The sequence below is a fragment of the Eschrichtius robustus genome, chromosome 2 (assembly GCF_028021215.1).
Source record: "Eschrichtius robustus isolate mEscRob2 chromosome 2, mEscRob2.pri, whole genome shotgun sequence".
NCBI lineage: Eukaryota > Metazoa > Chordata > Mammalia > Artiodactyla > Eschrichtiidae > Eschrichtius > Eschrichtius robustus.
Window position 1 is genome coordinate 118,116,803 of NC_090825.1, and position 13,140 is coordinate 118,129,942.

At 39.9% G+C, this 13,140-nt stretch overlaps 2 protein-coding genes across 3 annotated transcripts in view; both read left to right on the top strand.

Moving 5' to 3' along the window:
• The window catches only part of LOC137758502 (protocadherin beta-4), a 114,674-nt gene that overhangs the window by 17,996 nt on the left and 83,538 nt on the right, over positions 1-13,140 (top strand). The window lies entirely within an intron of this gene.
• PCDHB6 (protocadherin beta 6) lies at positions 10,464-12,994 on the top strand. Its single transcript, XM_068534512.1, has one exon. The coding sequence runs from the start codon at positions 10,601-10,603 to the stop codon at positions 12,992-12,994; it is 2,394 nt and encodes a 797-aa protein (XP_068390613.1). The 5' UTR covers positions 10,464-10,600.

Genomic DNA, 13,140 nt, shown 5'->3' on the forward strand with positions numbered 1-13,140 from the left:
GCGTTTGGCTGTTTGAATAATGCTGCTATAAACATTCTCTTACATGTCCTTCAACAAACATGTATATGCATTTCTGTTGGGTATATAGCTAAGGGTGGAATTGCTACTCATTCAGTAAGTGCATGTCCACTTTTAGTAGATAGTTCCAAATAGTTTTCCAAAGTGGTTGTCCCAGTTTACATTGCTTTCAGCAGTGTCTGGATATACCAGTTCCTCAGCATTCCTGCCAATACCTGGTATTATCTGTCTTTCATTTCATCCCTTTGGAAAGCACTCTTAAACCTTCATTTTCTAACTTTTTAAATACTTTCTTATCACTAAAGAATATGTTTGTAACTTTTTCATAAACTTTAAACAATTAATTTCATGCTATTGTTGTTTGGTATCCGGTACTTAAAATTTCTCTCATACATCCTTCATATATAGCTGTCTCACTATTTTCTGTTACTTCTCTGCTCAAACTGAAAGCTCCATTTATTGTTCCACTAACAACAGTTTCTTTGATTTTCTTACATGAAAGAAACTAATAGAATTCTTATTTTTCCTGTTACTTGTTTCTCCCTTATACTTTCAAACCTCTCAAAAATGAGCTTTTACTTTTATATAGTTAGGGTTAATGACCCATTCTACAACTGTAGCTAAGAATTCCTTGTTTGTCTATAGATGTTTTAAAACCTGAAAAGCAATGTTAAAAATTTACTTTTAATGACCATATAAATTATGAATGCCCTGCAGCTAAAGATCACCAGGAACACATTATATCAGAACATTATAGTTAGTAAAGGTGGGTTTACTGACTTATAATGAGGGAGACTGCACACCATGGGGAACCATGGGTCAACTCAGTAACAGTGCCCTACCAAGGAGTTAGAGGATTTGGGCTTATGTTAGGTGATTGGGGTAGGGTTCAAGAAAGTCTCCTTCTTTCCTTCTTTTTTTTTTAAATTCCTTCTCTTTGCTACAGTATATCCTCTAGTGGCTTCTTAAGAGAGGGTGCACAAAAATAAACTTTCTGTGTCTCTGCATATCTGAAAATGCATTTAGTTTTCGCTTCCACTTCATAAATGTCTTACATGTTACTTATGTCATTCAATGTTTTATACATTCTAACGATTCATGCCTTTTCATATCTGGTATTGTTTCATCTCTAGTATTATTTCCTGAATAATTGTATTCCTAACTTTAGCTTGTTATGTTTTTCTGAGACTTGTACTTGTTGGATATTGAACATTTTAAATAGTTTCTCTATCTTTCTTATATTTCTCCTTTATTTTACATCTTTGATTTTTCCTCTATATCCTCACTTAAAGTTAGTCCCTCACTTTATTTTGAGTATTTTCATTGAATTTTTAATTTTAGTGGCATATTTAAATCCCTAAGAGTTTTCTTATTATCTGATTGTGTCTTTTCCATAGTAGCACTTGGGATTTTCAAAGTTCACTTTATTTCCTGAATGATTTGTTTCCTGGAGGTTGCACTTCTCTTTTTGTGTTTCTGTGTCATTTGTGGTTTTCATATGTCTGGTGATAGATTATCTGTTCATGTGTAAGAAAAAGAAACTGAGTAGCTGGTGTGTAGCAATTGCTGTTTTCTCTTCTCTGCTTTTTTTTTATTCAAGATTTTTTTGATGTAGACCATTTTTAAAGTCTTTATTGAATTTGTTACAATATTGCTTCTGTTTTATGTTTTGGTTTCTCGGCTGTGAGGCATGTGGGTTCTTAGCTCCCTGACCAGGGATCAAACCCGCATCCCCTGCGTTGGAAGGTGAAGTGTTAACCACTGGACCACCAGGGAAGTCCCAAGTCTTCTCTGCTTTTGTGTGATAAGGTGGTCTGCACCCAAGTTTCTGTCCTGAGTGGAAATTTTGACATGGTGCGCCATGTGAGGTAGTGCAGAGCCAGGTTTATAAAATATCAGACTTTACTTTAAGGGGCATTGTGATGAATGGGCAAAGAACTCTTTTCAGGATGTGGCCCAGCAAGTGTCAGGATACAAAGGTTTTATGCTGGGACTCCTAAAATCTCCACTAAAATATCCTAGTGTTCTCTAAAAAAATTTCTTTTATTTCTTTAGAAATGAGCCTTAATGTTTTTGAAGGAAGGTCTGGAGAGAAACTAATAATTACTAAAATTATATGTTACAGACAATGTATTATTATTATTACTATTATACAATTTCTATGCACCTTACTGTTTTCTAAATTCTTTACACATATCTCATTTAATCCTCAAAATAATGGCACAAATGGTATGCCAATTTTAGAGATGAACAAACTGGACATACAGAATTAAAGTAACTTGCCCAAGGCTACCTAGCTAGTAAGTGGTGGAATCAGGATTTGAGTCCAGGCAGCCTGACCCCAAAGACATTACTTTTTTGTTTTTACTTTTTTCTATTTTGAAATCTATTAAACATTCCAAAAAGTGTATACAATGTATATGTACAATTTAAAATAAAAATAATAAAATGTTCATCACCCAGCTTAAGAATTAGAACAATACCAAGACCTTGGAAATCCCTGTGTGCCTCCACGATAACATCTTCCACCCTCATTATAATCAACCACTATCCTGAATTTTTAATTAATTACTTGTTATTCTTTGTAATTGTATCAGATATGCATATATTGCTAAATAATACATTGTTTGATTTTTGTCTGTCTTTGAAATTTATATAAATGGACTCATGTAGTATGGCTCATCTGTGGGCTTGCTTTTTTCAATCATTATGGTATTGAATTCATCCATGTTAATGCAGTTCATTCATTTACACCACTCTACAGTATTCCACTATATAAATGCACCTTCACCTTTAAATTCATTTTACTGTTGATTGAATTCTGGGTTGCTCCAAGAGTTTTGTTACCATAATAATACCGCTATAAGCATTCTTGAATACATCTCCTCATGCACTTGAGCAAGAGTTCCTTTTGGGTACAGGCACATCTAGGAAGGTACTACCTGGGTCATACCAACAACTAGAAAGATATCGAAGTGAATAAAATAGACTATTAAAAGATGCCAACACCAAGATGAAAGAGATGTTGGAAATATCTGACAATGATTTTTAAATGGACTTTGAAAAATGCCTCAATGAGCAATTACAAACATGCTTGAAACAAAAGAAAAAATATTCTCAGAAAAGAAATGTAAAGTTGCAGCAAGGAAATAAAGAAATATAAAGGAATACCAATGGAATTTTTACAAATTAAAAATACAATCATTGAAATGAAAAACAGTGGATGAGCTCAACAACAGGAAGACATAAAGAGTCAGGGAACTAGAAGATAGAACAATAGCAATTATGCACGCAATTTGAGCAAAAGAGAGAAAACAGAGTGTAAAAAATTAACAGAGCCTCAGGGACCTGTTGGACAATACCAAGAGATCTAATATTTGTGTCACTGGAATTCCAGAAGGAGAGGAGAAGACTTTCCAAATGTGGCAAAAGTTAGAGACCCAGAGATTCAAGAAGCCAAACAAATCCAAAACAAGATAAACAAACAAACAAAAAATTTATACCAAAAGACATAGTCAAATTTCTGAAAACTAAAGAGAAGGAAAAAATCTTAAAAGCAGCAAGAAGGAAATGACACATTACCCATAGGGCAATAACAGTCTGAATGAGAGTAGATTTCTCATCAGAAACCATGGATGTCAGAAGAAAATGGCATATTTTCCAAGTGGTGAAAGAAAAGAAAAATTAACCCAGAATTCTATGTCCAGTGAAAATATCCTCCTGGAAGAAATTTGTTGCCAGTAGGCCTACCCTAAAAAAAAAAAAAAAAAAAAAAAGGCTAAAGGGAGTTCTCCAAACAGAAAGGAATGAATAAAAAAAGGAATCTTGGAACATCAGGAAAGAAGGAAGAACACAGTAAACAAAAATATGGGTAAACACAATAGACTTTCCTTCTCCTTTTTAGAATTTAGTTTTCTAAATTATGTTTGACGGTTGAATCCAAAATTATAATACTGTCTGATATAGTTCAAAATTTATGTAGAGAAAATATTTAAGACAATTATAAATGGGGGAGGGTAAAGGTATGTAAAGGGAGGAAGGTTTTCAACCCTTCTCTTGAACTGGTAAAATGACAACCAGTAAACTGTGATAAGCTATGTGTGGGCCAACCACTATAAAAGCTATACAAAGTGATACACTAAAACCCACTACAGAGAAATTAAAGTAGAATTCTAAAAAACGTTCTAATAACCCACAAGAAGACAGGAAAAAGAAAATGGAGAAAGAAAAGATAGACAAATAGAAAACAAAAAATAAAATGGCAGACTTAAGCTTTAACATATCAGTAATTATATTAAATGTAAATGGTCTGAATACACCAATTAAAACAGAGATGGGCAGAATGGGTTTTTAAAAATGACCAACCATATGCTGTCTATAGGAAACTTCACTTCAAATATAATGATACAGGGGCTTCCCTGGTGGCACAGTGGTTAAGAATCGGCCTGCCAGTGCAGGGGACACAGGTTCAAGCCCTGGTCTGGGAAGATCCCACGTGCTGAGGAGCAACTAAGCCCGTGAACCACAACTATTGAGCCTGCGCTCTAGAGCCTGTGAGCCACAACTACTGAAGCCTGCTCAGCTAGAGCCCACGCTCTGCAACAAAAGAAGCCACTGCAATGAGAAGCCCACACAACGCAACGAAGAGTAGCCCCCACTCGCCGCAACTAGAGAAAACCCACGTGCAGCAACGAAGACCCAATGCAGCCAAAAACAAATTAATTAATTAATTAGAAAATATATATAATGATACAGGCAGATTGAAAGTAAAAAGATAGAAAAACATATTATGCAAAGAAAATGACACTGAAGATAGAGTAGGACATTATATAATGATAAAAGAAGACATAGCAAGCCTAAATATGTACACACCAAACGACAGAGTTGAAAAAGATGTGAAGCAAAACCTGATAGAACTGAAAGGAGAAATACATCCACAATTAAAGTTGGAGACTTAAACACCCTCTCTCAACCCTATCTCAACTGACAAAACAACTAGGCAGAAAATCAGCAAGAATACAGAAAACTCAATACCGTCAACCAACATATTTATAGAACACCCACCCAACAACTCCAGAATACACATCCTTTTCAAATGCTCAGAGAACATATACAAGACAGACCATGTAAACAAGTCCATAATACAAACTTCAACCAATTTTTAAAAATTGAAATCATACAGCATGGGTTCTCCAACCACAATGGAATCAAACTAAAAATCAATAACAGAAAAATAACAGGAAAATCTTCAAACACTTGGAAACTAAACACACTTCTAACTAATCTATGGGTCAAACACAAAGTCTCAAGGGAAATTTTTCAAATATATTGAAGTGAATGATCTTCCCCAACCATTTCAGATTTCAAATGTGTTTAGCATCAAACTGTTTATATTTTAAAACTTTTCTGCAGCATATATCACATCAGTTGAAAGGTTTTCATAAGTTATTGGCTTATATATCATTTCTATATTTTCCCTGAATAATTGTGTTTTTCCTTGCATATAACTAAATTTAGAAAGATTTCCAAGAAGTTCAATTCATCCTTGAAGTTTAGTCTTTATCTTTCACTTTTAATAACTTGAAGATTTTTAAAATGTTATAATGGAATGAAAGGAAAACAAACACACGTGGCATATAAATGGAAATCAGCTTGATCAGCTATGCAACAGTTATAAGTTAACTAAATAAAATTAAGTTTAACACACTTTACAATGTTTCATCAGTTAAAGTACTATTGCAACTCATTGGTAATAATACAACTAAATTAATCTTGAAATGGTCACTTCAAATTAGCATACATGAGCAAAAAACAGCATGGGACATGGTGATTTTTTACATTGTTTACCTTTCTGTGTTGTGTCCAGAGGAGACCAATATTTTGCCACCTAATTATTAAAATTAACCTGGAAAATATAATTAAGACAGCTCCCAGTGAATCATGGAAACGTTCATTATCTTTAACACTGATGGATCCATTTGTTAAAAATGATACAGTTAAGATTGGTGCATTTCAATTTGTGTAAACATTACCTTAAGAAAAGAACTATGCAGTACTGGCACAAAAACAAATATAAATCAATGGAACAGGATAGAAAGCCCAGAGATAAACCCACGCACATATGGTCACCTTATCTTTGATAAAGGAGGCAGGAATATACAGTGGAGAAAAGACAGCCTCTTCAATAAGTGGTACTGGGAAAACTGGACAGCTACATGTAAAAGAATGAAATTAGAACACTCCCTAACACCATACACAAAAATAAACTCAAAATGGATTGAAGACCTAAATGTAAGGCCAGACACTATCAAACTCTTAGAGGAAAACATAGGCAGAACACTCTATGACATAAATCACAGCAAGATCCTTTTTGACCCACCTCCTAGAGAAATGGAAATAAAAACAAAAATAAACAAATGGGACCTAATGAAACTTAAAAGCTTTTGCACAGCAAAGGAAACCATAAACAAGATGAAAAGACAACCCTCAGAATGGGAGAAAGTATTTGCAAATGAAGCAACTGACAAAGGATTAATCTCCAAAATTTACAAGCAGCTCATGCAGCTCAATATCAAAAAAAAAACAACCCAATCCAAAAATGGGCAGAAGACCTAAATAGACATTTCTCCAAAGAAGATATACAGATTGCCAACAAACACATGAAAGAATGCTCAACATCGTTAATCATTAGGGAAATGCAGATCAAAACTACAGTGAGATATCATCTCACACCGGTCAGAATGGCCATCATCAAAAAATCTACAAACAATAAATGCTGGAGAGGGTGTGGAGAAAAGGGAACCCTCTTGCACTGTTGGCGGGAATGTAAATTGATACAGCCACTATGGAGAACAGTATGGAGGTTCCTTAAAAAACTAAAAATAGAACTACCATACGACCCAGCAATCCCACTACTGGGCATATACCCTGAGAAAACCATAACTCAAAAAGTGTCATGTACCACAATGTTCATTGCAGCTCTATTTATAATAGCCAGGACATGGAAGCAACCTAAGTGTCCATCAACAGATGAATGGATAAAGAAGATGTGGCACATATATACAATGGAATATTACTCAGCCATAAAAAGAAATGAAATTGAGTTATTTGTAGTGAGGTGGATGGACCTAGAGTCTGTCATACAGAGTGAAGTAAGTCAGAGAAAAACAAATACTGTATGCTAACACATATATATGGAATCTAAAAAACAAACAAAAAAATGTTCATGAAGAACCTAGGGGCAAGACGGGAATAAAGACACAGACCTACTAGGGAATGGACTTCAGGATATGGGGAGGGGGAAGGGTAAGCTGGGACAAAGTGAGAGAGTGGCATGGACATATATACACTACCAAATGTAAAATAGATAGCTAGTGGGAAGCAGTCGCATAGCACAGGGAGATCAGCTCAGTGCTTTGTGACCACCTAGAGGGGTGGGATGGGGGGGTGGGAGGGAGGGAGACGCATGAGGGAAGAGATATGGGGATATATGTATATATATAACTGATTCACTTTGTTATAAAGCAGAAACTAACACACCATTGTAAAGCAATTATACTCCAATAAAGATGTTCAAAAAAGAAAAAAAGAAAAGAACTTTACAAAAAAAACATTGAGTGGGAGGCATAAAGGGGAGGAAAAAGTACAGATGAAACAAGACAGAATGTTGTGAAGCTGGGTGATGTGTACATGCAAGTTTATGCTGTTTACTTTGTATATGTTGAACTTTTTCCATAATAAAGACTTGAAATGAATTATTCCTTGTGAGACGTTTATAAAAGCAAAGTCAATTCAACTCTAGCCAATCAAATCAAAGCAACTGAGAAGCATTTTCCTGATGGAATCTAATGTAATCCACTTTCCAAAAAGGCAGTTTCTTCACATACCCAACTGATATCTTTTGGGGTTACATTAAGATACTATCTTCTTGGGGCTTCCCTGGTGGTGCAGTGGTTAAGAATCCGCCTGCCAATGCAGGGGACAAGGGTTCGAGCCCTGGTCTGGGAAGATCCCACATGCCGTGGAGCAACTAAGCCTGTGCGCCACAGCTACTGAGCTTGCACTCTAGAGCCCATGAGCCACAACTACTGAGCCCTCGTGCCACAACTACTGAAGCCCGCAGGCCTGAGAGCCCGTGCTCTGCAACAAGAGAAGCCACCGCAATGAGAAGCCCGCGCACCGCAATGAAGAGTAGCTCGCCACAACTAGAGAAAGCCCGTGCACAGCAACAAAGACCCAACACAGCCCCCCCAAAAAAAACAGTTAAAAACAAAAAGAGGGGCTTCCCTGGTGGCGCAGTGGTTAAGAATCCACCTGCCAATGCAGGGGACATGGGTTCGAGCCCTGCTCCAGGAAGATCCCACATGCCGTGGAGCAACTAAGCCTGTGCACCACAATTATTGAGCCTGCGCTCTAGAGCCCACGAGCCACAACTACTGAAGCCCCCGCGCCTAGAGCCCGTGCTCTGCAACCAGAGAAGCCACCGCAATGAGAAGCTCGCTCACAGCAACGAAGAGTAGCCTCCGCTTGCCACAACTAGAGAAAGCCCGCGTGCAGCAACGAAGATCCAACGCAGCCAAAAATAAATAAATAAAATAAGTTTTTAAAAAAGAGAAAACCAAAGAAGATAACAAAAAGATACTATCTTCTTTCTCTCTATCATAACAGGTAATGCTCTCACAGACACTTCAATGATCTAACTTGATTTTTTACACATACTGTACTGATAATAATTAAGATTTGCTTTAAAATGAAAAAATAATTTAATAAGCTGTATTTGAGGATGCCTGCAGGCAAACAGAGTGAATAAAGGACTCTGTGAATGCCAGGGATGCCATTAAGTTGGAATCAGAACTCAGACTGCCCACTGAAAGGAGGAAGCATTTAGGATTGAGCTAGAAATAATTTTGTTTCAGAGAAGAAACTAAACCCATCCATGATGTTTATGATTGTTGGTTTTACTTCATCAGTGTATCTTGTTATTCAGCTCCTCAAGCAAGTCTGTTCTCAGTAACATTTATCAAGTGAAACAAAATGATCTTAATTTTATCCTTCTGAGTAGATAGAGGTGCTTTTCAACTACAAAATGACTTCATCTGTTCAGTTTAGATTTATTTAGCTTTATTTATTTTAGCTAGAGTTGAAGTATTTTGAAAAATATCCTCATTTTTAATCCTCCATTATTCACTCCTTACCTGAAGTGAATTTTGCTTGAACTCAATTTATTTCACCTCTCAATAAATATGAAATCATTCTTAAATGAATTATGTTTGGTGTATTTTGTGCACTCAGATATGCACTGACCCATTTAATGTATTCTCAGGAAGTTTAGAGATACATTTTCCAATTTATCTGAGCAGAAATTGGTGAGCTGTGAATGAATATAGCCATGATGAACCACCATTGAATTCCAGGGTATCCACTCAAATATAATTCACGTTTCACACTACCTTATTTGGTCTATATTTATAGGACCTAGTGTCATCCTTGTTGTGAGAGACTGGTAGAGGTGATTCTTGACTGTTTGTTTTCTGCATTGCATATGCTCTTACAACAGGGCAATATATTTGGACCTTGACTAATTACTTAATATAGCAGGGAAATTTGACCAAAAAGTTACAATAAAATGAACAACACTAATAAAATAATGACCATTTCTACCCATAAAAAAATGAAGGGAATCCTAAAATGCTTACTTATGACAGATACCTGATTGCTCCTAGTTCCTCTTTTAAATACTTTAATTTGATTAGATACTTCTATCATAAGTATTTCTTGACCTCTATTTTCCTAATAGCCTAATTATTCCCTTTACTGTGCAGGTGTGCCCACAAAACAAAGTATGTTGTTCATATCATTTTATTAGCCATATAATTTAGAGAAATGATTGTGTATTTTAAGATTGGTCTTGCTAACCAACTTTTACATTTTGTATAGTTTGTTGATGGGACAATTAAATAGTATACTTGGATTCAGAAATTACACTACTCCTCAGAGATAAACTGCACTGCCAATGAATAAAAGTTGGTTATAGGAAGTTTACATTACCTGAGGGAATGATTCTTAAATGTGTTAGTTCGCATCAGAATCACTTAAGAAGTAAGACTGAAGTGCAGATTTCTGTTAGTACTGCCAGAGAATTTGATTCAAGTTCTGGAGGGGAGCTCAGGAGTTGACTTTGAAAAAACACCCTGAGACTCCCAGGTAAGTCTTTATGCATGTGTTTCACACACTACAGTTTGAGAAACACTGACTTTTTAAAAAACCTTTTAATGCTCAGATTTTGGATGTGGTGTTGACCTGCAGCACCCCACGAAGTTATTAATTTGAACGCATGGTGGCAGTGCAGGCTAAGAGAGTGGATACAAGCTCTGCATTCAGTGGACTCCATTTCACGGAGAAACCCAAGAAAAAAATACAGAACACACAGCTAAAGCTAAGATAGAAGTGTTCGGGGAGCAGTCGCCACCAGACAAATTATAAGAACGAATTTGAAATTTTATAGCAGACATTTTGGAGGGTAAACGGTGGACGTGGTGATTGGGATTGGTAAAGGATTTTTCCTCTGGAACCAGACATAACAATGGAGATGGTGCAAACAAAAGTACATCATAAGAAAAGGCAAGTGGTGATCTTCATTATATTGATTATTTTGTGGGAGGCAGGTTCAGAATCGATTCAGTATTCTATACTGGAGGAGACAGAAAGTGGCACATTTGTGGCCAACCTGACAAAGGACCTGGGACTCAGGATGGGAGAGCTGGCTGCCCGGGCCACCCAAGTTGTTTTTAAGGGGAATAGGCAGTATTTGCAGTTTGATCCAGAGACCTGTGATTTGCTGCTAAATGAGAAACTGGACCGGGAGGAGCTGTGCGGCTCTACTGAGCCCTGTGTGCTACCCTTCCAAGTGTTACTGGAAAATCCCTTGCAGTTTTTTCAGGCTGCCTTGCTAATTAGAGATATAAATGACCACGCCCCAGAGTTCCCCGCTAGAGAAATGCTACTAAAAATATCAGAAATTACTATGCCAGGAAAGGTATTTCCTTTGAAAATGGCACAGGATTTAGACGCTGGTAGCAACAGCCTTCAGAGCTACAAAATCAGCTCCAATCCTCACTTCCACGTTCTCACTCGGAACCGCAAGGACGGCAGGAAGTCCCCAGAGCTGGTACTGGACAAGGCGTTGGACCGTGAGGAGCAGCCCGAGCTCAGGCTAATCCTCACAGCGCTGGATGGGGGGTCTCCGCCCCGGTCTGGGACCACAAAAATTCAGATTGTGGTCTTGGACATCAATGACAACACCCCCGAGTTTACTCAGGAGTTCTATGAGGCCCAAGTCCCTGAAAATAGCTCCCTGGGCTCTCTGGTTCTCACCGTCTCAGCGAGAGATTTAGACGCAGGATCTTTTGGGGAGGTATCTTATGCCCTATTTCAAGTCGATGATGTTAACCAACCCTTCGAAATAAACGCAAATACGGGAGAAATTCGACTGAGAAAGACACTGGATTTTGAGGAATTTCAATCATATCAGGTGGATGTTGAGGCCACAGATGGTGGGGGACTATCAGGAAAATGCTGTTTAGTCATCAAGGTCCTGGACGTGAATGACAATGCTCCCGAATTGACTATGTCGTCACTCACCAGCCCCATCCCTGAAAACCTGCCAGAGATAATAGTGGCAGTTTTCAGTGTATCAGATGCAGATTCTGGACATAACCAACAGGTTACTTGTTCTATAGATGACAATCTCCCCTTTCTTCTAAGACCATCCGTTGAAAATTTCTACACCTTGGTAACAGAAGGAGCGCTGGACAGAGAGAGCAGAGCCGAGTACAACATCACCATCACCGTCACTGACATGGGAACCCCCAGGCTGAAAACCGAACACAACATAACCGTGCTGGTGTCCGACGTCAACGACAACGCCCCCGCCTTCACCCAGACCTCCTACACCCTGTCCGTCCGCGAGAACAACAGCCCCGCCCTGCACATCGGCACCGTCCGCGCCACAGACAGAGACGCGGGCGCCAACGCCCAGGTCACCTACTCGCTGCTGCCGCCCCTCGACGCGCACGTGCCCCTGGCCTCCCTGGTGTCCATCAACCCGGACAACGGCCACCTGTTCGCCCTGAGGTCCCTGGACTACGAGGCCCTGCGGGCGTTCGAGTTCCGCGTGGGCGCCGCCGACCGCGGCTCGCCCGCGCTCAGCAGCCAGGCGCTGGTGCGCGTGCTCGTGGCGGACGACAACGACAACGCGCCCTTCGTGCTGTACCCGCTGCAGAACGCCTCGGCGCCCTGCACCGAGCTGGTGCCCAGGGCGGCCGAGGCGGGCTACCTGGTGACCAAGGTGGTGGCGGTGGACGGCGACTCGGGCCAGAACGCCTGGCTCTCGTACCAGCTGCTCAAGGCCACGGAGCCCGGGCTGTTCGGCGTGTGGGCGCACAACGGCGAGGTGCGCACGGCCCGGCTGCTGAGCGAGCGCGACGCGGCCAAGCACAGGCTGGTGGTGCTGGTCAAGGACAACGGCGAGCCGCCGCTGTCGGCCAGCGTCACGCTGCACGTGCTGCTGGTGGACGGCTTCTCGCAGCCCTACCTGCCGGCCCCGGAAGCGGAAGCGGCGGACGCGGCGCCCGCCGCCCCGCTCACCGTCTACCTGGTGGTCGCCTTGGCGTCGGTGTCGTCGCTCTTCCTCTTCTCGGTGCTGGTGTTCGTCGCGGTGCGGCTGTGCAGGCGGGGCGGGGCGGCCTCGGTGGGTCGCTGCTCGGTGCCCGAGGGCCCCTTTCCGGGCCACCTGGTGGACGTCAGCGGCACGGGGACCCTGTCCCAGAGCTACCAGTACGAGGTGTGTCTGACGGGAGGCCCTGGGACCAGCGAGTTCAAGTTTCTGAAACCTATTCACCCTAACTTCCCTCCCCAGGGCACTGGGAGGGAAATGGAGGAAAACCCCACCGTTCGGAATAGTTTCCTGTTCAGTTAAGTATCGGATTATTCTATTAAACCCTACTTAATAAGTTGGAAATCTCTTTTAATTTAAACCTACATGTTTTAATGCATATTATTGACGGCCCGTTTTCCTGATTATTTTATTACTGTTCCTTAGGGTGAAATTTTTAAAAATCAGGT

Excerpts from the sequence above, each read along its gene's own strand:
- PCDHB6 (XM_068534512.1), top strand. The coding sequence starts at position 10,601 with ATGGAGATGGTGCAAACAAAAGTACATCATAAGAAAAGGCAAGTGGTG.